We start from the raw sequence: 27572 nt of genomic DNA on the forward strand, positions 1-27572 counted from the left end.
AGTGACATTGAAAAGGAGGAGAATGTGTGTCAATACTGACATTGGGCTTCCTGAGGGAAGCTTTTTCAGGATTAATTTGTCACCCCACGTCCCGATAAGCTTGAGTAAAGCATCTCTAGGTGCTTCAGAATATTCTTGTAGAAAACAACTGTTTTACAAATCCACCCTTGAACGCAAAAGCAGTTGGGGGCAGTAGTCGCAGATGGCGTTGGCCATGAGTTAGCGAAACGTACAGTTGCCCATCGTGGTGCAGGTGGCGGTTCTTGGGTTGAAGGTGCAGCTCTTGCACGTACGGCCAGAGGCAGAGTGAATAAGCACACATCACTTAACCAGTTACAAAGAGAGATAAAGGAATCTATAAATTTTGCATTTACAAGATCCTGCAACGAAGGCGTTGTAAGTTACTCTTTCTGGGCACCGCAGGTTCGAGCAGCACAGATGTTAAGGAAAGCTGCGGTCTGGACAGCGCGCTCCCCACGGACGGCAGCGCCCCCGGGCCTGGCGAGGGCGCCCCGCTCTCCAACGGGGGTGGTGGCGGCACCGGCCGGAAGCGGCCCCTGGAGGAGGGCAGCAATGGCCACGCCAAGTTCCGCCTGAAGAAGAGGAGGCGGCCGCCGGGGCCCGCGCTGCCCAAGAACGCCCTGATGCAGCTGAACGAGATCAAGCCCGGCCTGCAGTACGCGCTGCTGTCGCAGACGGGGCCGGTGCACGCGCCTCTGTTCGTCATGTCCGTCGAAGTGAACGGGCAGGTGTTCGAGGGCTCCGGCCCCACCAAGAAGAAGGCCAAGCTGCACGCCGCGGAGAAGGCCCTGCGCTCTTTCGTTCAGTTCCCCAACGCCTCTGAGGCCCACCTGGCCATGGGGAGGACCCTGTCCGCCAACACGGACTTCACGTCCGACCAGGCTGACTTCCCCGACACGCTCTTCAACGGCTTCGAGACCCCGGACAGGTCGGATGCGCCCTTCTACCTGGGCTCCAACGGGGACGACTCCTTTAGTTCCAGCGGGGACCTCAGCTTGGCCGCGTCCCCGGCACCCGCCGGCCTCGCGCAGCCTCCCCTGCCCGGCCCTCCGCCGTTCCCGCCGCCGAGCGGGAAGAACCCCGTGATGATCCTGAACGAGCTGCGGCCGGGGCTCAAGTACGACTTCCTGTCGGAGAGCGGGGAGAGCCACGCCAAGAGCTTTGTCATGTCTGTGGTGGTGGACGGCCAGTTCTTCGAGGGCTCGGGCCGGAACAAAAAGCTCGCCAAGGCCCGGGCTGCACAGTCTGCCCTGGCGACCATTTTTAATTTGCACTTGGATCAAACACCGTCTCGCCAGCCCATCCCCAGCGAGGGCCTTCAGTTGCATTTACCACAGGTGAGGAACTGTGGTGCTGCCAGAAACGGTGGCCGTGTCTTGGCAGTGCTTTCAGACAGGGCTTCGCTCCTCCTTGTCACTGTTGGCGCGTCTGCGCGTCACCGGTAAGTCTGGCTCCAGGTGTCCCTGCCCTGCCCTGCCCACACCGGTTGTGCCGGGCAGCCCGTCCAGGGCCATCACATGCGGGCGGGACCCACAAAACCCTGTCCCCCAGAGCAGTGCCGTTCGCGCTCTCCAGGCTGAGCCCTGCCCCACTCCGCACGGCAGCCCGTGGCTCCCTTCCCACACCGTCCGCCTCTGTGGGGACCCGTGTCCCACAGCAGCCTGTGACCAGAGCACGGGGACCACATCCCAGCTCAGCGGTGCTCCCTGCAAAGTCTCACCAGAGAGTCCCGAGCACAGAAGTGAGGCTGCCCGCGTCTGGGTCAGGGCGGGTGTCCCGCAGCTCTGACGGTCCCCAAGGCCAAGGGCCAGCCAGGCAGAGGGCGCACCGTAGCAGGTCTGTGAGCCTCTCAGAGGTGGGAGAAGGAAGGGGACCCGTTGGTGGCACTCCAGGGGCCCGGGAGTCTGTACCTGGGATCCGTGCAGGCTTTCCTCCTGCTGGGCTGGAGGTAGGTGGCCACACTTGCTTGGCCTAGGACAGCCCTCCCGAGTAAGACCAGGGTGGAGACAGGATTTCAGGGCGGGCTCCTGGCTGACTCGAAAAGGGAAGAGAGGAGGGGGAAACAGCTGTAGCTGGCATCTCTAAATCCTACGACTCTGATTACGTCTTGCTTCTCTTCTTGGAAACCCGGGTTTTTTTTTCTGGCCTAGTGTAAAAATTACTCTTTTAGAGAGAAAACCTGATGACTTTCTCTATTCCTTTTTGTCAAAGTATTACTGCTGAAGATAAAATCTGAACTGGTTTGATGGGAAAAAAAATGAAGGGCTCCAATTGCCACATGGGACAACTTGCATCTGTCTCAGAGGAATCCAGGATGCAACAGCTTCCCAGTTGTCTTTGGACACAGTCAGGGTAACCTCCCGAAATGGCCAGTAGTGCAAGGTTTTGGAAAAAGAAACTTTATTTTGCCTAAAGCAACCAAATGCGACATCAGTATAAAGTAACCCATTCAGAATATTCTACTGGTCTTTTATGAACCAAAGAATCACTTCCCCTCTTGACCCCTTGCTGACATTTTTCAGAAGATTCCACAAGCCGGCCCCCTAGAGAGGATGTATTTCGGGCTTCCGTGGCTCAGTGCGCTCCAGCTTGGGTGCAGATTAGCGTCTGAGGCCACCTGACTCCTGTGGCGCCTGCTGCCGTGTTTGAGGCGAACCCCGTGAGCCCCAGATGCCTGGGTTGGCTGCAGGCTGGCTGGCTGCCCCACGGCAGGGAGGAAGACAGGGGTCCCTGTGGGCACTCGCACCCTGCTCCCCGGCCTGGCCCCATGCTCCTGCTCCACCGGGGGCCCCGGGGGGCCTCACTGGGGAGGGGCGTCTATGGGAATCCCGTGTGAGGGACAGGGTGGGGTGCTCTCAGCCCTGCCTGATGCCACTTGCCTCGAGTTCTTGCAGGCGCCCAGTGGTCGTCTCTGAACCTCTGGTCGGGGCCCAGGGGACCTGCAGGCGTGGAGCTAGGTGTCCTGTCTCTGCTCACAGCGCCCCCACCGTGGTGTCTCTGGAGCCCCCTCGGGAGCCCAGGACATGCTCATGCTTTCCTGGGAGGGCCTGGGGTGGCCTTCGCAGAATCAGCCCTTACAGCTTTATTTCTGGACTGTGTTGCCTTTGGCCTGGAGGTTTCCAGACGTACATCCTGGAATGGTGAGCATCCTCACTGCTTTCCTGGAGTAACCCTTGAGGGTGTTGGGCCTGCCCTCCCTGCTCATAGGACTTTTCACCTTCATCGTGTTCCTGGTGGTGGGTTTAAACCCAGAGATGCGGCCGCAGCCCCTGCCGGTAGTGGATTTTGTTAACGCGGCACAACCAAGCGGCCAGCGCCACAGCCAGCCTTGGACTGGGGCCTCGCAGCTCCCGGGCGCTGCCTGGGGCCGTGGGGACACGGGTGTGATTCGTGTGGCACCCAACGTGCAGAGGGAGAGTCTCTTCCTTACTTGTAGGAATGAGATCACAGTCTCTTTAAGGGGAAGAAAAACTGTCCGGGTGCCCCAAGTGCCTGCCTCTCACGAGTCCGTGTCACCGTAAGGGCCCGACCTGCACATCTCTGAGCTCCGTGGTGTAGAACTTTGCCAAACCTTCCATCAGACGCTTTTCTTTTCTCTGGCTTATCCTTAGCCTCTCTTAGGATTTGTTCTTTTATGTAAGTTGGAACACGTGATCCTTACTCTGATAGCCTCGCCACCGTGTGGCCTGCAGCCACGTGTGTGGCGTGGACCCTCCTCGTGGGACAGGAGGCTGGGGGGGGCAGGGAGGGGGAGGCCTGCTGCCCCGCCCTGTGTCTTGTGTCCACGCCCACGCCTCTGGCTCCAGCGCAGTCTTCCTGGGCTCCCTGGTATTTTCCGGTGCAGCAGCAGGAGAGCTTTCATGGCAACTTTTGTTCTTCAGAATAAGTCATCATTCGGGATGCGGGACGTGTCTGTTCATCTGGGGAGTGTCTTCCTAGGGGCCAAGCTGGGACACTGGATCTGGCCGTTTGGTTGCCGAGACAGGGGTGGGTTCGGTGGGGACATGGCTCTTCACACACGCCCCTGTCAGGCGGCATTTCCCCAAACCCTGATGCCCGAGATGAGTTGTGAGCCGTGAAGGTGGGACTGCGGCCACGCTCTGCCAGGTGTGCCTGCTCCTGAGCAGCGTCCTCCGGTGCAGGCTGTGGGCATGGAAATGTGTCAGGAGCCCTTCACCCCTTCCCTCGGGGAGCGCAGCCGCCGGTGCTGCCCGCGGCCGGTTGGGCCGAGTGAGAAACACCCTGCTGGACGCTCGTGAATGCTGGTTTCTGGGCAGGGCAGGGCGGCTGGTTTGCACGTTGGAGAAACCGAGGCACGAGAGGCTGGCTGGCTGCCCCATGGCAGGGAGGAAGACAGGGGTCCCTGTGGGCACTCGCACCCTGCTCCCCGGCCTGGCCCCAGGCGCCTTGCGGGAACTGCCGTGGGGCTCGGGGTTGCACACACCGCCCCTGTCCTTGCCCTGATGTTCCCTGGCCCCGCCGGCCCTCCAGCCGATGGCAGCCCTTCCGTGTTGAGGGAAAGAAGCACTTTCGTTTCCTTCACAAGCCCTGATGCTCCCGGGAGTGTGGCCCCGGAGGCTGGGAGGGCCTGGTGCAGAGCAGAGGGCGTGCGGGGCAGGTGGCCCGGGGTGGCCCCGCTTCCCTCGTCCGAGGGGATCCCGGTGGACCAGACGGGTGGCACCGGTTCTGGACCGTCCTTGTCTGTGAGACTCCGTTGAAGGAGTCCATCCAGAGCCTCGAATTCCTTGGACCTCTGTTTCCGGGGAGCGTTCTGAAGGGAAAGCACACAGACACACACACACACACACACACACACTCACTCACTCACACGCGCTTGTTTGCCAGATTTCCCTGTGTGGTTTTCCAAAAGAGAAGCCGTCTATGAGGCCACTCTGAAGGGACCGCCGTGTTGGTGTGCACAGGGCGGGTGCGGGCCGCGCCCCTGACTCCCTGCTGTGGTCCTCAGGTGTTAGCAGATGCCGTGGCTCGCCTGGTGCTGGATAAGTTCGGTGACCTGACGGACAACTTCTCCTCTCCTCACGCACGTAGGAAAGTTCTTGCCGGCATCGTCATGACAACAGGTAAAACATTGGGGTGCCTTTCTTCACGCCTAAAAGAGAGGGGAAGATGGTCAGACTGTGACCATCTCTGGGACCCTAGCGGGGACTATCTTCCTAATTCTTCAGAGTCCTTGTCCTATGCAAACGTAGGAATTGCACCTACAAATGTTCAGTTTCTTAACCTCAGTTTTTTATTTGGAGACGGCACACTGCATTAATGTCTGGTTCCTGTAACCATAAATGAGTGGTTTTGATCTACTCTGGAAAAGGGCAGCAAAATGCACTTCTGTCATTTGAAAGTGGGACGTATCTGACTTCCCGACTAATGGTGATGCCTCCAGATAGTTTGCGTGTGACTTTTATTGGGCAGATAGATGAGCAGCTCTAGCAAGAGCAGAAATTGCTTGGGTAAAAAGCACACTTTGGGATGACACATGAAACCCTATTAAATGAATCCGGAAGTCCCAGCAGGATAAGGCGCCCTCTCTGAGTTCTTTCCCTCACCCGGAGGTGAGAACGCTCAGCAGCTCCTGCTCCTGGACCACCCCAAGAGCAGGAGACCACAGCCGTGCCCCCTGCTGGGTCCCTGCAGCTGGCCAGGCTGGGGCTGAGTCTGAGGCTCCTCGTGGGGCCCTCTACACTGGGTCGTCCACTCAGCTGGCCGTGTGCAGACATCCGGCCCTAGGGCCAGAGAGCAAGCCAGTGGTTTATCTGTCTACACCTGCCGGCCAGGGAGAACACCTCAGTCCTCTGTGGGGTCCCTGCTCTGTCCTTTTCTCCTGAGGTCACTCTCCTCTATCTGATTGTGGACAGGATGTGATTCCATGACCCTCGGCATTGATCCAGCCCTCGATGCCCTAGGACACGTGACTGCTGCTTTAATGATGATGGCTTTTTCGTGCACGATGTGTTTACCGTGGCACAGCTGAGAGTGTGTCTGCGGTAGCGTGAAGGGCTCTGGACGTGACCTGGGGTCTCAGTTTAATTTGGGATTTGAAGCCTGTGTTGTCTCCGGTTCTCTCTGCTGCTGCTCTCAACATGACCGAGGGGTGAATGCTTCAGCTACTGACATGCAGCGTTCCCGGGGCGAGGCTCTGGGCCTCCGCCAGCGGCAGGCGTGAGCAGCGGGCGGCCCTTCCGTGCGGCTCTCCTCCTGGGCTCAGGGGGCGCGGACCGGCTCCCGGGGCGTTTTGCATCGTGGTGTGTGCATCTCACTCGGGGCCTTTGCTCAGCACCACAGTTTACGCCTGCAGGCAGCACCACACAGCCCTTGGCCCGTGGCCCTGACGTCACCTGGCCTGCTTCAGCTCGGGCTCCCCGTGGTTGAATGACCCTGGGCAGGCTCTGACCCCTCTGGGCCTCAGGGCCCTCATCTTTGAGACGGAGACAGTGGTCGTGTGCCCCTCAGAGGACCCCACAGGACTGAAGTGAAACCCTCACCTAACTACCGCTTGGGGCACACGCCCTGCACTCAGCTGATAGCAAGTGCGGTTTACCGTCAGGCTTTCCAGGCCTTGCCCCGCGCCTGTCAGGGTGGACGCGTTTCCCGTGCCCGAAGTCCCCAGCAGGCTTCACTCCCAGTACAGTTAGATGGTGACAGGCATTCCTAGGCAGGACACTGTGAGTTACTTCTCTTTTCCTCCTCATCCCTCTGTGAGCCATTCCTCGTACCCTCCTTAGTGCTTTGCTATTAATTTCAAAACTAACTGCCAGACCGGTTAATCGACCCTTACCCGGTGCTCCCTACCTGTACCCAGCGGGGCTGCGTCCAGAGGAAATGAGTCCCTTAGGTTCAGAGTCTGTGCACTAGAGAGGCGGGGAGGTTGGCTTCCCAGAAACGTTGCACAGCGAGTCCTCAGCGGGAAGTGCTTTGCGGAGCCCGGGTCTGCCCTGGTAAGAAGTAGGGGCGGGCGTGCGCGTGAAGACGGGCTGAGTGGTCGGCTCACAGCCCGGAAGGGAAGTCACTGAGAAGGCACACAGACCCCGGGAGCACAGGTAGGCACGCGTGCCTGTGCCTTCAGAGGAATAACGTCTCGTTTGTTTTTCAGGCACAGATGTGAAAGATGCCAAGGTGATAAGTGTCTCTACGGGAACAAAGTGCATTAATGGCGAGTACATGAGTGATCGTGGCCTTGCGTTAAATGACTGCCACGCGGAGATAGTAGCTCGGAGGTCCCTGCTCAGATTTCTTTATACACAGCTTGAGCTTTACTTAAAGTAAGTGCACTAAGTAAATAACTAAAGGGAGCAGTTTTCAAAAAATATTCCCCGCCCATCAGAATGTACTGCAAAACCTTTCGTTGTTTCTATAATCTCTGAAAAACTCTTTAATTAAAACAGTAACTTTATTGGCAGCAGTGCGGTTGGGTCCCATTTTCCCATGAGGCTCAAGGTACAGACGAGAGCTGGCCAGGTGCCACACACACGCACGTGCGCTGACCGCTGGCGCAGTCGTAGATCTGAAGTCTGTTCGAGACCGTGTGCTTGTGTCTTGTGCAGCATGCGTGTGAGCAGAGCTAAGCCACCTGGGACCATGGCCACCCATCGTGGTCACCGTACGCAAAGACAGCAGGCCAACTGTCCAAGCTACTTTCCTTTATGCGCCCGTCTCTGTGTGTCGTCTGTGTTGAAGTCCTAAACGCGGAGGAGGGGAGGTCACCCGCATTCCGATAACTTCATTATTGGGGGGACAGGAACTGTGTTCATTGTCGTGACACGCAGATATTGTCGTTGCAGCTTATCTGTACCCTGGTGAAAACACTGGCCTCTGAAAGTCATCGTCGACTGTGGCAGACTAAACTTTGTCTACAGCTTTAAAGTTCCTTTTTGCAACTTTTTTCCTTCCAGTAGCAAAGACGATCAAAAAAGGTCCATCTTTCAGAAGTCAGAGCGCGGCGGGTTCAGGCTGAAGGAGAGCGTTCAGTTCCATCTGTACATCAGCACGTCTCCCTGTGGGGACGCCAGAATTTTCTCGCCGCACGAGCCGATTCTGGAAGGTACGAGACCCAGTGCTCAGCCAGTAGCAACGTCTCAAGGAGACTGGTGATTACGTAGTAACAGATGGAACAGCAGACTTGCGTGAACGTCCTTTTCTCCCTTTTTTTGAAGAGTGTCACCTTGAAAGTGATCTGATAGGAATATATAAAAGCAGGAGAGTTTTCTTTTCCACTGGCAATTTGATTAGAAAATCTTAATGAAATACGTTGATTCTGATATACTGAGGAATTAGAATAGAGCGAGGCTATCAAACCAACATTGCTTTTAGTATTTCAATTTGGGCAGTCTGCGTCTGTACATCAGAGGTGCGCATCATCTGTGTTTGTGATGAACTGTGACTCGATGCGTGTGTACCTGGGGTATCTGGCTGAAATTTCAGAAGCGGCACAGACCAGTGCAAAGGGGGCCCTGTCGCATCGCATTGGCCTCCACCCGTGTTTGCATATATTTGATAGTAACTTGTGCCCTCATGTCTTTTCCCCAGCTTAAGCGTTATCTCTTGCAAAGACAACATTTGAGTGCATGATTTTCTCTGGTTATAAAAGTAACACATTCTCACTCTGGGTGGTGGCTACGTCTTTTTAAAATATTAAGAAAAATTGCCAATCCCCCGTATTCCTGTCACCCAGAGACCATCACTTTAGATGTTTGTGCGTGTGCTTCCCTCTGCATTATTTATGCATCCCCATAATATATTTTTGAAAATTTAAGAATGCAGGGAAAAAATGTAACAAACACTCAAATATCCATCCGCTAGAATTAGCGAATGTCAGCATTTTGTCCTGTTTGCTTCAGCTCATTTTTAACGATAGAAAGTGAACATTTTGGTTAAAATGGAAGCGCTCTTCAGGACCTACTTCCATGACTTTGGTTTGCATTGTGCCTTTCCTGCCCAGGGCCCCGTGCGGTTGTCACTTACTGTGTAGTGAGCACGTGCACCCAGGCATAAACTCGACTTTAAATGTGTAGGGGCTGCTGCACTTGTTTCCCGTGAGGAGAGGAGAGGACTTTCACCTGGCCTTCCTCTCCTAGAACCAGCGGACAGGCATCCAAACCGCAAAGCCAGAGGACAGCTGCGGACGAAAATAGAGTCTGGCGAAGGCACGATTCCAGTGCGGTCCAACGCCAGCCTGCAGACGTGGGACGGGGTGCTGCAGGGCGAGAGGCTGCTCACCATGTCCTGCAGCGACAAGATGGCCCGGTAAGGCTTCCCGCCCGCGGGCTCCCGCAGGCGCCGTCCACCGCTCTGGGCCTGGTGTCGTCTGCGTGTCCTGCCCCGTGCTCCTGCGCCCTCTGTGGGACCGGGGCCCCACCCAGCGTGTCGGGGGCCGCCTTGAGGGGATCGAGCTGGGCCTCGGGCTGCCGTCCTTCGGGCTGCGTCTCTGCCTCGCCCTTGCGTTTGCGCGTGCACTTCGGGGCATTGGGGCATCTGTGTGCTGCAGATAGTTTGCTCCCAGGGGCGCCTGGGGGGCTCAGTCAGTTCAGCGTGACTCTTGATTTTGGCTCAGGTCACGACCCCAGGGTCATGGGATCGAGCCCCGCACCGGGCTCTGCACTGAGCATTGCACCTGCTTGGGATTCTCTTTCTCTCTCCCTCTACCTCTCTCCCCTGTTCATGCTCCCTGTCCCTCCCTCCCTCCCTCTCCCTCCTTCTCTCTCTCTCTCCCTTTCTCTCTCTCTCTCTCTGAAAAAAAAGTTGTAGAACGGTTTGCTCCCAGAGAAAACTAAAACTAAGGATGTTCTCATTCTTGCTAGATGCCAGCTTAGTGGTCCTGTTCCCCACAGTTACCATTTGGGGTTTCTGTGAGTGCAGAGTGTCCCTAGCATCCCGTGTTGGGGGTGGTGGCTTCCAGTGAGGTGGGGGCAGCTGAGACGCAGTGTTTGCTTGACACTTTGCGTTTGCTTGACAAAGGCTCTTTCAGACAAAGATGTGTCCGGGCCAGATTTTAGAAGGCCTCATTTCGTCAGACGCTGGTGTTCCAGTAGCTTTTTGTTTATTTTTTAACAAACGTTCACTTGAAAAAAAAAAAAAGGCAAGTAACGTAGGTAGGTGCGAGAAGTTGGATGGCACAAAAGCATATTAAGACAAAGATCGCCTCCTTTTTCAGAGCTCTGCTGTGCGGCTCGTCGTGATCGGGTTCTTGACTGCTCTTCCAAAACCGTCACGGTTGACGTGCATGTATGTGCACGCATGTACCTGTTCGGTTGTCTGTAAGGTCTTTGTATTGATTTTCTTGCAAGGACCTTGTCAGAGAGCCTCAGGTGCACAGAACTTGAATCAGCATATGCTGTGGTCCATTGCCCTTAGGTACAGGTGCACACTGTGCCCACCTTGATGAATTTGCTTTTTATGTGTCCTTCCTGTCCACCATCCATTCACTTGTGTGTGTGTGTGTGGCCTTGGAAAAATACATGGTGGTGTCATTTTAGGGTATTTATGTGTATGTTGTTAATTCATAGAAACGGAATTGTGCTTTAGGTGCTATTCTGTGTCTCGTAGTTTCATTCAACCCAGTGTTTGGACACTGTCCCCGATGCGGTGACAAACGGCTGGTTTCTGCAGAGACCCTGCCATAGTCATGGCCGTGCTGCGTCCGTGCCCTCGCCGTAGAGACTTGGGTCTGCTCTCCACCACAGCACAGCCTGGAGTTTTCGTGAGCGTGGCTCGTCATAGACCTTTGCCGTCCAGGGTCTCTGCTGCACACGTGCAGGACTTCACGGGTCTCTGCTACGCCCAGAAGGGTCACGCCTGTGTACGCTTCCACCGACGGTGCGTGAGGCTGGTTTCCGCCTCGTTTCAAAACTGCTCTGTGGGGGTGTGGAGCAGCTGTGCAGTCGTTCATCTTTCTCATTGGAGTGACCTGTTCACACCGTCTACCCACTCGTCTTCTGCATCTCATGCTTTTTGTCATCTTGACCGGCAGACGTTCTTGTTGTAGTTGCTTTGCAGTCTTTGATGGTCGGAGAAGGTTCCGTGTCTTCTCCAGTCCAGACCCCCGTCTTCACTTGGTCCGTGCCACGCTCTGAGGAGAAACTCTTCGCTTTGTTAGAACCTTACCCGTTAATCTTTCACCCTGTGATTTGTACTTTTAGAATCTTATTTAAGAAATTCCTCCTCAAATTAAGGGCATGAAAATATTCTCCCGTACTTTTTTCCAAAATTTTTATCATTTTACTCGCAAACTTAGGCCTTTTAATACATTTGTGTTGTAAATAATAATGTGGCTTTACTACTTTAGTATGGTGAGTCAGTTTTCCTGGGAACGTCTACTAAATAATCGAGACCCTCTTCTTTGATCTGTGAAGGCGTCCCTGTAATATACTGAACACCCTTACAAAGATGGGGCTGCTCCTAGGCTCCTGGCCTCTCGAGTCTCTATAATCCAGTGTACTTGTACAGGTTCCACAGTTTTTACACTTCTGACATTTTAGTGTGTTTAAAGGTCTGGTTGGATAAGACTGTTCTTCATCCTTCTCTCATCACACTTGTAGCTTTTTACGAGCCTCTGTTCTTCTGTACATATTATAGAATCGGCTTCTCAGGTGCACCACGTGTCTTGCTTAGATTTTATATGGAATTGTGGAATTATGGATTGAAAGGGAAAGAATGAACATAAAGTTAAATCAGTCCCTCCATGAGTATTGTATATTTTTCCATACATGAACTGTCATCTGGGTCAGTTATATGCCAGGCAGTTTTGATGGATTAATTCCTAGAACTTCATACTTCCTATATTCATGTGAGAATTATCTTGTTATCTATTGTGTATTCAGGATAATTGTTGCTGATGTAGACAAACACGATTTATTTTTATTGTGGCAAAAACATGAGATGTAAAATCTATCACATTAACCATTTTTTAAGAGTTTATATATATACTTTTTAATTTAATTTTTAAAATTTTTTAAAAATGTTTATTTATTTTTGAGAGAGACAGAGCATGAGCAGGGGAGGGGCAGAAAGGGAGACAGAATCTGAAGCAGGCTCTGCACTGTCAGCGCAAAGTTCAGTGCGGGGCCCGAAACTCACAGACTGTGAGATCATGACCTGAGCTGAAGTCAGACACTTAACCGACTGAGCCACCCAGGCGCCCCAAGAGTTTATATCTTTAAAAAGCAGTTTTGGGTTCACAACAAAATTAAGAGGAGTGTACAGAGATTTCCCATATACTCTGTGTCCCCGCACCCCCCCCCAGAATGTGCATCCGTTCCAATGATGAACCTGCCCGGATACATCATAGTCACCCAGAGTCCGTAGTTTACATGAGGCTTTACTCTGCGTGTGGCACGTTCTCTGGGCTTGAGCAGTTACTTAATCACGTGTATTTGTCATTAGGGTGTCATAAAGAGTATTTTCACTGCCTTGAAAATCCTCTGTGCTCCACCCTGTCACCCCTTCCTCTCCCCAGCCCCTAACAACCCCTGAGCTTTCTGTTGTCTCCATGGTCCCGCCTTTTTCAGAACGTCACACAGATAGAATCATACAGGATGTAGCCTTTTCAGATTGGCTGTTGTCACTTAGTGAAATGCACTTGCGGACCCTCCGTCTTCATGGCGTCTTCGTTCTGTCTTCATGGCGTGACGGCCTGCTCCTTCTTAGCGCCGAATACCATCCCGTTGCCTGGACGCACCCGTGTGTTTGCCCGTCACCTCCCAAAGGACACCTTACTGGTTCCCAGCGCTGGCAGTTCTGTAAACCGTCTGTGTGCGGGTTTGGTGCGGACCTACGTTTTGAGCTCCTTTGAGTAAATACCAACGAGTGTGATCGCTGGGTCACGTGGTAAGAATATGTTCAGTTTTGTAAGAAACTCTGAAAACATGTAGAGAACTACTAAAAATCGACAACAGAAAACCTGATTCAAAAACGGACAAAGGACTTGAAAAGCCACATCTCCGGGAAGATGCACCGACGGCCAACAAGTGCAGGAAGATGTCCCCGATCGGCCGGGACACGTGGACCAAAACCACAGCGAGACACCCCCTCACACCCATGGGGATGTCCCCGCCAACAAAACAGGACAAGACAGAAGATGACAAGTGTTGGCGAGGACGTGGAGAGCTTGGAACCCTGAGCGCGGCTGGTGGGAATGTAGATGGGGCGGCCGCTACGGGAACAGTGTGGCGGCTCGTCAGAGCGCTAGCTAGAACTGCCATGTGACCCAGCCATCCCACTTCTGGGCACTCGCCCCAACAACTGAAAGCGGGGTCTCCAACAGATTCTCGGTCACCCGCGTTCACTGCAGCATTCTTCACAGGAGCCCAAACGTGATGACCTGTCTGTCTGTTAAGATCTTTGGCCCATTTTTAAAAACATGGTAGTTTGTTTTCTTGTTGAGTTTTAAGAGTTCTTCACATGTTTTAGATAACAGTCACTTATCAGATTTTTCTCCCAGCCTGTGACTTGTCTGTTCATCCTGTGGACGTTGGTCTTACCCAAGCCGAAGTTCTAAATTTTAATGCAGTCCAACTCATCGATGTTGTCTCTCGTGGATTGCACCCTCGGTGCTGTATGTACACTCATCACCATATCGAGGTCACCTAGGTTTTCTCCTGTGTTGTTTCTAGGGGGTTATGGTTTTGCATTCTGCATTTAGGTCTGTGATCCTTGTGAGTTAATTATCGTGAAGGGTGTAGGGTCTGTGTCCAGATTCATTTTTTTGCACATGGGTCCTCGGTTGTTTGAGCACCACTTGTTGAAGAGACTCTCTTTGCTCCCTGTGTTGCCTTTGTTTTTTGTCTAGGATCGGTTAACTGTGTCTATGTGAGTCTGTTTCTGGGCTTTCTGTTCTGTCCCCTTGATCTATTCGTGTCTTGTTTTGCCAGTACTACAGTGTCTTGATTGCCGTTTGGATTTTGAATCCAGTTCTGTCATACGTGTCGGGGAGGGATTGGTTCCTCACATTCTAACGAGGACATGAGCCGGGCGGCCTCCAGTTGGCCTGTGCTTCTAACCAACCAGCTGTAAATTGGAGGTCTCAAGGACCTCCTCCTTGGATTCAGTTAACTTGCTAGGGTGACTCACGGATCTCAGAGAAACATCTCCCCCACTAGATCGCTAGCTTATTGTAAAAGGATATAACTCAGGAACAGCCAGGTGAAGAGATGCAGAGGGTGAGGCATGGGGAGAGGAGGGTCAGGGAGCACCCACGCCGTCTCCAGCCGTGCTGCTCTCCTCACATCCACACACCCACCAACCCGGAAGCTTCAAATCCTGTCCTTTGCAGTTTTTATGGATGCTTCATTACATAGGCACATTTGATTAAATCATTGGCCATTGATTTTTTTTTTTTTTTTTTTTTTTTTTAAGTAATCTCTATATCCAACATGGAGTTCCAACTCATGACCCAAAGATCAAGAGTCGCACGCTCTACCAACTGAGCCAGCCAGGTGCTCCAAATCATTGGCTATTGGTGATTAACTCACCCTCTAGCCCCTCTCCCCTCCCTGGGGGTCAGGGGGATGGGACTGAAATTCCCAACCCTCTAAACCAGCCCTCCTCCTTAGGTGCTTTCTAAAAGCCACCTCATTAACATAGCAAAAGACATCTGTAAGGCTCTTCTCACCTAGGAAATTCCTAAGGTTTTATAGGAGCCTGAGCCAGGAACCACGAACATGAACAAAGACCAAATATGTATAAGACCAAGATACATTTCTTACAAATCACAGTATCACAGTTACTGCAGTTTTGTCGTAAGTCTAAAAGCCCCCCAGTGCCAGTCCTCCGACTGTGTTCTCCTCCTGTGCTGCGTTGGTGGTGCTGGGTCTTTAGCCTCTGGTGAACTTGAGAATCATTTTGTCAACACCTGCAACACACCTTGCTGAGGTCATCACTGGGACTGACCAAGCCGAGAAGAGCCGACATCTTAACAATACCCAGTGTTCCTGTCCATGAGCATGGAATATCTCTGCATTTATGTAGTTCTTCTTTGATTCTTTTCTCGGAGTTTGGTAGTTTTCCTCATAGAGATCTCATACGTATCCTGTTAGATTTATACCCTAAATATTTAATTTTTGAAGGTATTAATAATGTAAATGGTATTATTTTTTTAGTTTCAAATTCCACTTGTTCCTTGTTGGTCACACTGACCTTTGACCAAGGTGCAGTGGTGACTCATGGAGGAAAAGTCTTTTTAACAAATGATGACTGGACAAGTGGACCTCTCTATGTGAAAACAGACAAGGGAACTTCATATTTTCACCACATACAGAGATTAAAATGGGCGACAGATGGGGGCGCCTGGGTAGCTTAGTTGGTTGAGTGACTGACTCTCGATTTCGGCTTAGGTCATGATCCCAGGGTCATGGGATCGAGCCCTGCATCGGGCTCCATGATAAGTGTGGAGCCTGCTTAAGAGTCACTCTCCCTCTGTCCCTCTGCCCTGCTCGTGTGCTCTCTCTAAATTAAGATAAAAATTTTTTAAAAGGATCATAGATAGTAATGTATAAAAGTTGTAGAAGAAAACGGGAAAATCTTGGCAGTTGTGGTAGATGTTTTCTTAGATATAACACTAAAAGCACTCTCCATAAAAGGAAAAACTGATAAATTGGACTTCATCAAATTAAAATTGCTTCTCTTTAAAGACACCATTAGAGAATGAGAAATAAAATCACCGACTGGGAGGAAATATTCGCAAATCATGTATCTGATAAAGGGGCTGTATACAGTATATAAATTTAGACCCTCAAAACTCAACCAGGGGGAGAAGCAGTTTTTAAAAGGGGCAAAATAATCTGAATGGACACTTTACCAAAAAAGATGTCAGATCCGCACATGATAGAATGCTCGGCACCGTTCACCATCACTAGAAAATGCAAGCGAGGTGAAAGTCACACTGTGAGCTGAGATTAAAACAACTGGCCACGTAAAGGGTTGACAGGGATACAGGGAGACTGGTGCCCTTGTCTTCTGTGGACGGGCGTGTCCTTTTGAAGACGGGTTGGCGATTTCTTAAAAGACTAAGGATGTGCCCGTCGCACGCCCCAGCCATCGTGCTCCTGGGTGCGAGGTGGAAGTGGAAGTGCATGTCCGCAGAGTCACACGTGAGTGCTCAGAGCTCCTTTGTGGTAGTCGGCAAGCAGAGGCAGGCCAGCCGCCACCTGTACGTAAGTGGATAGACACACGGTGGGTGTCCATGCGGCGGGTACTTGTGGGGGGGGATGGACAATGCCACCCGGTGCACTGCGGGTAAACCTCAAAATAACCGTGCAGAGGAAGAGAAACCGGACAAACAGGAGTGCTTGGCGGGTGGTTCCATGAATTTAAATCCTAGAGAATGCAAGCTAACCTCCAGTGGCAGAAAGCAGGTCAGTGGCCGCCCAGGGAGGGGCAGCAGGGGGCACATAGGACAAGGAGGACTCCGGGGATGATGGGCCTCAAGGGCACAGGCAGAAGTCGCCTCTCACTACCGCGTGGGCCTCAATATGTGCCCTGTAGTGAGTGTCAGCTGTACCTCCGTACTAGCCAGAAGAGGAAATCACAGTGGAGATTAGAAAATGATCGGAAGTCACAGAGTCGCACAGCTAATCAGTCACAAAGAACAAGCCGTAGGTGGTTACGTGCAGGGTTGTAGGCGACTTCAAACGCAATGGGTGTTGACAGTGAAAGGAAATGCAAGCAGCCTTGCAGAAAAATGTGCATTCCTGAAACTGACTCAGGCATAGGTGGAGAGGGGAATACGTAACCATTAAAAATGCACACGTCACACCCCATCCCAGGAAGGAAACAAACTGAAGAAAACCAAAGAGAGGAGAGGGCTGTAGAGAAGGCAGACCCGCTCGCCTGGACGGCTTTGGCGTGAACTCCCTACGTTCCTGCAGAGCTGAGGATCCCTGTTTGAGGTCGTCTTTTCTAGAGATTAGAAGACGAGGGAAGGATCCCCAGCTCACTTTTTGGGATTATTATCACCTCTGTTACCACGGCAGTAAAGACGGTGAAGGAGAAAGTGGCAAGCCATCCTCAGTCATACAAACCCGCCCACCCACACCGGGGCCAACAGTGCGTCTGCCATAGTTGGATCAACTAGTGAAGTTTCTACAACTTCAATGCAATTTTAACCAAATGCCCTAATTTTTTCCCAGCCCTCGGGAATCTGATCCCAGCACTCAAATGGAAACGCAGCCGTGTGAGACTGGTAACGACTGGTGGCAGCTTTGCCCGCATTTGAGGGGACACGTAAACCAGATGGAAGTTTATTTCTGTCTCACAGAAAGTCAGGTCCAGAAGTAGGTGGGTCGTCCGGGTTCCGTCTTCCTGCTGCATCCAGGACACATCTTCTGTCCTCGGGGCGCCACAGCGCCCCCTCCCCCTCCCCCGCCAAATCACCCGGCGCCTGGTCCGAGCTGCCACGGCGGCAGGGTAGGAGGGGCGGCCCGGGGCGGCCCGGCCCGGCCGCCACAGGCACAGTCACGTGGCAGCTGTGTCCCATCACCTGGAACCCGGCCCAGACGCGTGCAGGCAGCCGGGGACAGCGGGCTCGCACGCACGTCGCCCCCCGAGCCGGGATGGATGGCGGCTGTGCTGCTTAGAGGGGGAGGGAACGGGACCGCAGGTGCCGGCGCTGCTGCGTGTGGGATCTGCGGTCAGCAAACAGTCCCGGAGCGTGTTTATGCTCCGAGAAAAGCAGGCCCCTTCACACGGCACACAGAAGCACGTTCCAGGCAAATTACGGAGCTGAACGCGAAGAGTGGGTCCTGGCAATCCTTGTGGCTTCCACTTAAGCAGATTTCTCAATCAAGGCGCAGAAAGCCCAAATTAGAAAGAAAAACATGAATAAATTTGACTAACTTGGAAATTTAAAACTTATTTGCCAAAACCCCTTTAGATACAGTGAAGAGAAAAGCCACACACTGGGGAAAGAGACTCTGACTTCAATAACCAGCAAGAGGTGAGAACCCAGCCCATAAAGCCAATTCCTGCAGCTCGGTAATTCAGAGGTGCTGCCTGAAGAAGGGTCCCTGCAGGCGAGAAGGAAACGTTCCAGGTCTTGTTGAGATGGGGTGACACTCGTGAGCATAAAAGTCAAAACTCATGGACGGGAACCCTCACGACCTGTGCCTGTAAACTAGTTACGCGTCATCCGTGCAAACAGCAGACAAGGCAGACACACAGGCCTGGAGGAAAGGGGGCAGGATGCTTCTAGAAGGGACAACATGGAGACAGCTACTACCCCTGCTGCCTCTCTCGCCCCCCACGGGTGTGGTGTGTGGGCGCCCACACGCACGGTTCTCCGGGTCCCTGGGATGCCTCCTGGAGCTCATGCAGACCCCGCAGATTAAGGGCTGGGCCTCACGGGACTGCCCCCCCTGCAGATGACAGTCGCGTCTGCTAGAACAGGGCACTGGGGCTCCCGCACCCTGTCTCACTCGGCTATTGGGCTCAGTCCTCGGGTTGAACAATTTGCTAATATAGCTCACGGAAGTCAGAGAAAACAGTTTACTTAACACCTACCGGTTGGTTATGAAGAATACAACTCGGGAACAGCCAGGTGGAAGAGGAGAAGGTTCGGGGGTGTATGGAGCATCTGCGTCTCTGGGCATATGGCACCTCCCTTCCAGCTCCTTGCTTGTTCGCCGCTCCCCGCCCCCCACTGCCATAGCTCCCTGCGCCCTCCGGGTGGAGCGTTTCCAGCCCACTTGTCCCTATGTCCCTATGGACCCGCCCCGCCCCGACCCTCCCGGGTCACCTCATTAGCATAAGCTCCAGAGTGCTTGAAAGGGGATCGTTATTCGCATCACACGAACACCTGGCCAGGGGGCTGGAGGGTTAGAAAAGTCCTCGGAAATGCTCTGGTGGCCTGCAGGCTACCAGCTGGCTGCAGTCTCCGCCCCAAGGGAACGAGAGCATCTCGGGAGTCCCTTCTGGAAGGCAGGGCTGACCTGTGTCCCTCCCAGAGAGGCAGGGTCACTCCGTCGAGAAGAAGAGCGCGGGACAGGGGCAGGGGGCAGGCTTAGGGGCGAGGCCACCGTGGGCTGGGGGCGGGGAGGGAGGCACGGCACTGACGCCAAGGGTCACCAGGTACCATGCGTCTGTCTGGTGGGCGGTTTGGCCGAGAAGGCTGCGTGGGGGCAGTCTCGCGGCGAGTCCCGTGGAGAAGCAGGTGGAGTGACCTTGGTTCTGATGACCACAGCCTCTGTGCGCCCGGCTGCGTGGAGCTGAGGGAGGAAGCCGGGGCTTCCTGTGTGGGCACACTCCGAGACAGCCCAGTGGGGAGACCGTGCGGTGGGGAGAAGGGCCCCCGCGCTCCCGTGGAGGCCGTGGAGAAGCTTCATCAGGGACCTGGCCGGGCGACAGTGCTCTGAGCCCTGGCCTCCAAGAAATCACGGGGGGAGGAGAGCAAGAGAGGGCGCAGCGTGTGGGCACCTGCCTGGTTCTTTCTAGCATCGCCCGGCACAACGCCGTGGACCCGTGGACCCCTGCACCCTCACGCGGGGCTGAGCCAGTTTGCAGTCTTTGCAGAGGGCGGCTGGGGGGCGTTGTTTGCCTGGAGCCCCGCGGCGTCTGCTCTCCTCGCCCTCCCAGGGCTCTGTAAGGTGCATCGGCAGGAGCCCATCTGCCAAAGCGGGGGGCACGCCCCGCGTTCCCGCCAGGGCCTCCACGGGGCCGTCACGGCTCCTAGAGTCCTGCTGCGAAGCACGTGCTCAGAATTAATGACTCGTTGCCAAGTACAGGGTTCTGCAAAATCACTGTTTTAAAGGTTGTCCTGGGAGGCCGAGTTCCCCCTAAAATGGTCTAAACCCCTACGCAGGCTTGAATGTACATAAGGAGGGCTGCCCTGAGATTTTTGTAAGCACTTCATGCTTTTTCTTGCAGGATAGGGAGACCTGCGTTTGACCTTCCTTTTTAGGGGGTGGGAGGCACACGCAGGGCTGGGGGCTCCCCCTTCAGCGTGCATTATTGATCTGTACGTGGCAGGTGTGTAGTTTGAGCGCCGGGAGAGCTCAGCGAATACAGCCGAAGCCTCTCCTCCGTGGAGCTTGCACGCTGGTTGGGGGGTGGGGGGAGGGGACAGCTATGACCGGTAGACCGTGGATTATGTAGGTAGCCCAGGAGGGCACACGGGAGGGCCCCCTGAGAGGAACTTGCTGCAGAGACTAACAGGCGGGGGCCCCGTACCCAGGAGGCTGGAGGACCTGGGAGGAGTGGCCGGGAGCCCCCTCGCCCCTGGTGGCCCGAGCATGGGAGGGGGGTGGGGGGGGGCAGCAACTGGTTACACAGACCTTTGGAACGATGGTGTTTTCTAGGGAGAAGATAGGGGCCTTGGAGGGTTTTGTGCACGGGAGTGACCAGGCCTGGCCTGTTGTCACAGGGTCACATGGCCGCTCTCCAGGGATGGGCCACGGTGGGGGGTGGGGGGGTAGACGGCAGCGATACAGCAGGTGGGGACCTGTGACTTGACCTGCAGGAGCAACGCAACAAGTCGGCTCCGGGGTCTGTTCTGAAAGGAGGTCCCCAGCACTGCTGGCTGCCAGCGGGTGACAGGAGCCAGCAGGAGAGCCCGAAAACAGAGCGTGGAGCTGGGTGGGTCAGGAGTTCGGGCAGAGAACCCTGTGCCACCACTGGTTGCCAGCATTGACCCACTGGGCACTGCCCTCTGTCCCCTTCCATGAGGGCGGGGGGGGCCACTGGACTTCGGCCTGAAGTCCAGTGGCCGTGAGGTGAGAGCAGTGTGAGCGGGGAGGGAGGGCTCTAGACGGAGTGGCCTGGGCCTCACTGCATGACACCCCAGCCCCGCCCCCACATCCTGTCCAGACCCTGCAGCCCCCCAGACCCAAGCCCAGGATGTTTCTAAGACGGGCCTCACTTCCCTGTCCCCACCCCCTTGTGACCTGCAGACGGCCTTCCCACGGCCTCTGCCTGGGGCTCCTTCCTGACACACAGAGGAACGTGGAGGTGAGTCGTCTCCTAAAAACACTTCCACTAAATTAGATGGAGTGGCTGCCTTGTGCCGTCCTTCAGTGGCTCCCCACCGGCCTCAGGCTGCCCGGGTAGGTTCAACCCCTGCCTTCCCCCGACCTTCCTCTCCTTCCTCTCGGGGCAGCCACTGCACCCCCTCCCAGGTCTGGCTGGGCCCCCAGGACCCAGGTTGCAACCCAAGGTTGCCCTCAGGACCTTCCCCGAAGTTTTCCTTTTCTGGGGACCTTGCCTTCCCTTGGATTGATTTCCCTCCACTTATGTTCTTGATCGTGTGTTTGCCTTGACTCCACTCGCTCCCAGTCCAGACGGCCCCCTGGCCCCAGAACACGTGGACCGCGCCTTCCCAGCCCTGCGGACTTGGTGCCCAGCACCTGCTGCTGTCTGTAGGACGTGGGAAGGGGGCAGGGCCGTGCCGGTGCGAGGGCAGAGGCTCAAGCAGGAGCCTAGGTTGTCAGTGACGGGAACGCATCTTGACCAGCGTCAGCCGAGCACACGGTCGCCCATCCTGCGCCGTCCTGCTTGGGTCAGTCCCCGCTGCAGGCAGGGGAGGGCCGGCCGCCGCAGGGACCTCACCCCCCACCCCCGGCCGAGCCTCCCTGCGTGTGTCAGACCAGGCTCCGCCCGGGGTTGTTACCGAGGAACAGGCAACCGGTTTGATGTTTTCAACGTCTCCTTTGCAGTTACTTTTATTGGAAGTAATAACATAAAGATTTACTTTCTCTTTTGACTTTTCTCCCAAGAAACGTGGCTCACTGAACCTTCTTTTAGAACTGAGCCTCAGAGGGTGTGTCACGGGAGGCACAAAGGCAAGGGATGTTTCCACAGCTCCGAATAATTGTTAAGTAGGATTTTCTCTACGTCAGTTAAAATTTTTAAGTGCTGTCTTCTCCTGTTTGTACACATCGAGGCACGTGAGTGCGACCAGGCAGCTGTGCGTGGCGCTGGCTCGCTGCGCGTGCGACATGGACCCCCCCCCTCTTGCACTCAAGCGTGTGTTCCCTCTGCCCCCAGGTGGAACGTGGTGGGCATCCAGGGCTCACTGCTCAGCATCTTCGTGGAGCCGATTTACTTCTCGAGCATCATCCTGGGCAGCCTCTACCACGGGGACCACCTCTCCAGGGCCATGTACCAGCGGATCGCAAACATAGAAGACCTGCCCCCGCTGTACGCCCTCAACAAGCCTCTGCTCAGCGGCAAGTACCTCTCCAGCGGGGTCGTTTCCTTGTTCAGATAACCGCGTCTCGCCAGTGCGGATGCCGTGGGGACGCTGCTCCGGCCGTCAGAAAGGCCGGGCCGCTCTGTGAGGGTGGAAGGCGGTGTGTCGGGGCCTCTGGGCCATCGTAAGTGGGGCCTCGTACGCTTCATCTTCTCGTCGATTGGAAGCCTTGGCGTTTTGCAGAGCCCACACGTGGCGCCTGCGTGTTTTTCTGTGTCGCGGGAGAGGCTCGCAGATGCCACGGAAATGACGCAGGCGTCAGCGTCCGAGACGAAGCTGGGCTGGGCCTCCCGGGATTGGTCCTCTCCGTGACGAGCCCGGCTCGCGCTCGGGAGGCTGGCGACGGAGCTGGGCGTACCCGGGACGGGTCCGGGATGTGTCAGTGATGACATGCCCGAGTGCCCTTTGTCACCGGTTTGTCTGCTGTGTCCCCTGTAGCATCTCAGTGGTGACCGGTGAGGGAACAGCAGTTCTTGAATGCAAGGGTCCTAATCTCTCAGTTCAGCCCGTTTAAAGGATACAGTTAAGGTATTTTTTTCCTTTTGAAAATATCGTTTTGCTTACTTTTTTAAAGCCCTGAACTAAAACCATAACCCCAAACTAAAACGTGTTTCTCCCGGTGTGTGCGCGTGTGCTGCCTTGTTTGTGGTGCTGGCCGCTAGCTCACCTTTCCCTGGGGAAAAGCGGTGTGGCATTTTGTTTGAAGGCACGTCTCTTAGAGCGTGTGAATTATGCACAATGGAGGAAACCGCTGGTTGTCTCTGATCAAATTCTGCAGCCCCCCTGACTTTAACCACGACCTTTAAAGACAAAATACTGACTCTGCTAACGCTTGGTGGGAAATTGCAGCCGTGGCGTCCACGTGCACAGAGCGTCTGCTGGGACACAGGAGGTGAGCGTGAGTATTTCCTTGTGGGTCAGCACACGGGTTCCCGGACTCAGGAGACTGCTCTCCCCGTGTAGCCTCCGTGGTAAGTTCAGCGGTCACCTGACCTCTGGATTCACGGACACTGACCACACTGGGAGACGCGTGGCACCGAGTTGTCGCTCAGCGGTAGTTGGGAACCTGCGCCCTGTTGACTGAAATGGAGTCACGTGTGTATGAAGTGTGTACGTACCTGTGATAAGATATGAAAATCGTGTTTGCGAGATAGAGACCCTGAGGTCGTCCTGTGTGTATTTGCGACGAAGACGGACCTGCTCTCCTTTCTCCCCTCCCCCGCATCTCCTCCACTCCCAGACCCTAAAGCACGCAGCCACAAGGTTGTGGCAGAGCGCCTGCGGGCACAGAGGGCCTCCCGCGGAGCCGGGCCACCTGCTGTCGCTCTGTCACACTGGCAGCTTGCATGGCCCGGTTTCCTGGTCTTCCCCCCCCAGGACGGGGATGGGCTGGGGCCCTGCGTGATCCTTCTGGACAAGCATGTGGGAGTTCTGTGAAATCCAGGGGCAGCGCTCAGGTCTCAGGAAGCAGAATATTTCTCAAATGCTGGGCCACTGGACAGCATCACTTTGGCATCGAAGTCTGCTTCAAAATGCAAACTATTTGATAATTTCAAACAGAGAGGGAGGCAAACCATAAGAGACTCTTAAATACAGAGAACAAGCTGAGCGTTGATAGGGGGACCGGGGGAGGGGAACGGGTGACGGGCACCGAGGAGGCCACTTGTTGGGATGAGCACTGGGTGTCGTATGTGAGCGATGAATCATGGGAATCCACCCCCAAAACCAAGAGCACCCTGTACGCGCCGTATTTAACTAACTTGACAATAAATTATATTTTTTAAAAAATGCAAACTATTTGAGATATTTTACTTTGGGTGAATGCTTTATTTTAGAAACAGTGATGTTTGGTTGGTTTTCCTTGAATAGAGTTGAAGTGTGTGCAGTGAGTAGCTTTGGGGAAGATGCTTTCAGTCTGTGGCACTCCCGTGAGGTCTGCAGGGGGGAAGCCAGAGGGGCGAGCAGGGAGGAGGTGCAGACGCCACTCCCGTCAGCGGACCAGCGCACATCGGCCTCCTGGGTGGAAATCTGAGCAGATGATATTGTCACGACGCAAGGACTCAGGCAGGGGGGTCTAGGGCAGTGAGCACTGAGGTCTGAAGTGGGGTAGGGCCGCACTCCTTTAAAATGGGCCCCACAGCAAAGCCCTTCTAGGAAAGTCCTACATTTAACGAGTGGTCTGGACAGTGGAACAGCCAGGACACTGTGGGTTTCCTTCCGGCCCTGTGCGTACGTGTGTGTGTGTGCGCGTGTGCGTGTATTTATTACAGTTCACGGACGTCTGTCCTGCCCTTTTCACCTCACGTTGTATCACACGTTGTCCCGTGTTGAAGGAGAATGACGATGTAGCAGGACCTAGGCCGCGGTGTCCTCGGAGAGGAACAAGGACGGCCATCGGCGCAGCGCGGGGAGCGGCCCATTAAACGAGACTGTTGCCGGCAACCACAGCAGATCCAGGGGCTCTTCCACCGATGTGGTGGTGGGCCGATTTCCTTAATGCCACCAAGGACAGACGGGAAGAATGTCATTTCTACGTCAGCGTAGAACTTCTCGGTGGCGAGCTGTGACCACGGGGCCGCGAGCACTCACGTGATTCCCTTCCCTGGCGTTTTGGACGCGGGAGCCTCTTGAACTCTCGTATCTTCTTTCCAGATCAGTCGCACATCCGGCACCTGCAAGCTTCTGATTCGCATCTGTTGGCCCCTGAGGGAGCCGCCCAGCCCGTCCGGGACTGCTGTCCAGGTGCCTGGAGAACTGGGGAAGAAAGGCCAGCGGTCTGGACAGCCCCAAGGCCCTGGGGTCACTCATGGCCGGCCGTGTCACCAGCGTTGACACAGAACATGACGACAGCCAGGGCCAGGGTGGTGCTGAGAGAACGAGTGCATTCTTGTGGGTCCAGCCTGTGTGGGGACCTCTGGAAAGGCAGGAGGAAGGCAGGGGCTGAGCACGTGGCAGAGAGAAAGCAGGGGTGCCGTTGGCGTGCCCGACGGAAAGCCACATACGCGCTTACCGTGGGCAGAGGGGCTCACGTCCACGTCTCGCCCTAAGCGCAGGAGAGAGAGCAAGTGTGAGGGACAGCAGGGGAGGCTGTGTTTTCCAGGCAAGAGCCGGCACCAGGGGCTGGAAAGGCCTAGAAAAGAGTTTCCTGGTGGGAGCTCCGTGCCCCTGATGTCAGGAAGCGCTCGCGTGGGAGTGCCGGCCAGTGACGGCTGTGGACACAGTGACGGTGATGGCAGGTTCTGCTGGGAGGCCACCCAGGCGACCCAAAAGCGTCCTCTAAACTCATAAGTTCCCATGGATGTGGTTTGCTTGTTTTTTAAAAATTCTCTCTGTGGGTGTCTTTAACGGTAAAGCAGTTACTTATTTAATTGACATATTGGAAGATTTTTCAAAAGCAACAGTTGTTATACTTGATCTGGTGGTGTTTTCGAACCCTGTCCTGCATGTGTCCGTACTTTCCGTCACCCCTCACGGGTGGAACGGGCTGCGGTCCCTGCAGGGCTCCAGAAGATCACCGCCCTGCTCCCAGCCCACGCAGAACAGAGACACGGGGCTGCGCACCCTCCTGGGACTGCTGGCCTGGGCTTGGTCCCCACCCCACCCGGCCTCTTCCCTCCTCCATCCAACTCAGGGGCCCTTCTCCTGTCGCCCTTGGCCCGTTGGCGGGGTGGGAACGTTAGGACTCCGTGCGCTCGGCCCGTGCTGCCTCAGGAATGCAGAGTCTGGGTGAGGATCCCACCTGTAGCCCTGTGCCCGGGTGACAGGCGTGCCTCGGGGCCAGGCCACCGCCAGCACGCACGTCCCTGTCCGGACCGGAGCACTCAGGCCCTTCCCCAGAGTCGGTGTCACGAAACCCCAAGGTCGGGTTCCAAGAAGGAAGTCTTGTTTGGCCAGAGGCCCTGGTGTGAGGCGGCCCATCAGGGATTAGTGACCAGGCCGGGAGGAGCCCGAGCCGCCCTGATGGCTTCATTCACTTCCCTTTTAGCTCAGGAGGCGTCTTCACTGAAGACCAGGACCAAAGTCTCAAGGGCGCTCTCTCTGCTCCTGGCTCTCTTGTTGTTGTTTGGCAAGTTGTTTCTCAGCTCTCTCGACCCCAGGGGTCTGCGGACAGAGAGGCTGAGGCCCGGGCGTCCTCACTGCGGGCGCCTACTCCTACCCAGGTCCCGGGCTGTTTGTAGAACAGAGGCCGCTTGCGTCAAGGTTGTAAACTGCACACGTTTTCCTGGGCAGGTATCGAATGGCTAACAGTTTCCGTCATGGGAGCCCGTGGCGACCCTGGATACCTGTTATTAATCATTATGTACATAATTCGTTTTGGGGTACATGGTTGGCTCAGTGGGTTGAGCGTCCGACTCTTGATTTCGCTTGGATCACGGTCTCATGGTCATGGGATCAAGCCCCGCGTCAGGCTCCATGATAAGCCTGGAGCCTGCTTGGGATTTTGTCTCTCTCTCCCTCTGCCCCTCCCCTGCTGAATATCTCTCTCCATCTCTCTCCTTCTCTCTCCCTCCCTCTCCCTCCCTCTCCCTCCCTCTCCCTCCCTTTCCCCCTCCCCCCTCCTCACCCTCCCTCTCCCTCCCCTCCCCCTCTCTTTCCCTCTCCCTCTCCCCCGCTCCCTCCCTCCCTCTCCCTCCATCTCCATCCCCCTCCTTCCCCCTCCCCCTCCCCTCCCTCTCTCTGTCCCCCTCAAATTAAAAATAGATAAACATTTATAGTTAATTTTTGATTACCCATTAATATGTGAGAAACCACAGAAAATACTTTTAAGAAGGAAGGAAGAAAAACCACCAGCACCAGCCAAGTGTCATAAGTTTTTTGCTTGTATCAGTTACTGGGCCAACCCAGTTTCTTTGCGTTTTTGCTCTAAAAGTTCTGATTCAGCACACTTAGTTTACGGCAGCTGAGGGACTCTCATTACCAGCCAACTGTGCCTGCTTTTACTGGTTTCTGTGCCGCGGCCTATGACTGACTCATTACCCTAGTTCTCACTTTGTAGCCCCAGAAAGATAAGCTCCCCATTGGCGTCCATCCCCAGGGTAGGGTTGGTCGCAGGGACTCCTAGACTTACTGCTTCTGTGACCATCTGGGGGCTTTCTGCCCCCAAAGAAGCATGCGGCTAGCACCGAAACTTTAGGCTATTTCTTTTTTAACCTAATTTCCTCCATTCTTGCTAAAGATGGCACTTATTTGGCTTAAAATACAAAAACTATTTGTACTTTAGGGTCTCATTTTCTCAGTTAACCAACCATTTCTAGTTTTAATGCAAAATGTTGTAATTGTAAGGTTTAAGTATCATTCAAAAGTAATCCTTTATTTTGACTATTGTAGGAAAGTGATGGAATTACAAAGGAAAATAACAGAAGCA

The 27572-nt window shown here is 54.7% G+C and overlaps 1 protein-coding gene across 19 annotated transcripts in view; it reads left to right on the top strand.

Moving 5' to 3' along the window:
* Nucleotides 1-27572, top strand: part of ADARB1 (adenosine deaminase RNA specific B1) — a 136131-nt gene that overhangs the window by 92924 nt on the left and 15635 nt on the right. For 13 of the 19 annotated variants that reach the window (XR_009262399.1, XM_058732237.1, XM_058732244.1 and 10 more), the window contains 6 exons: nt 424-1358; nt 4988-5102; nt 7130-7298; nt 7929-8077; nt 9048-9279; nt 22003-22184. Coding sequence is in view for 15 of the 19 variants with exons in the window: in XM_058732237.1 (XP_058588220.1) it covers nt 424-1358; nt 4988-5102; nt 7130-7298; nt 7929-8077; nt 9048-9279; nt 22003-22184 (1782 nt within the window). In the remaining 4 variants the exon portion in view is untranslated. Of the gene's footprint in view, nt 1-375; nt 1359-4987; nt 5103-7129; nt 7299-7928; nt 8078-9047; nt 9280-22002; nt 22185-22645; nt 22736-27572 lie in introns of all 19 variants that reach the window. The other 6 variants (XM_058732235.1, XM_058732240.1, XR_009262402.1 and 3 more) reach the window with 4 other exon arrangements.

Source organism: Neofelis nebulosa, chromosome 5 (genome assembly GCF_028018385.1).
Source record: "Neofelis nebulosa isolate mNeoNeb1 chromosome 5, mNeoNeb1.pri, whole genome shotgun sequence".
In the NCBI taxonomy this organism is placed as follows: domain Eukaryota; kingdom Metazoa; phylum Chordata; class Mammalia; order Carnivora; family Felidae; genus Neofelis; species Neofelis nebulosa.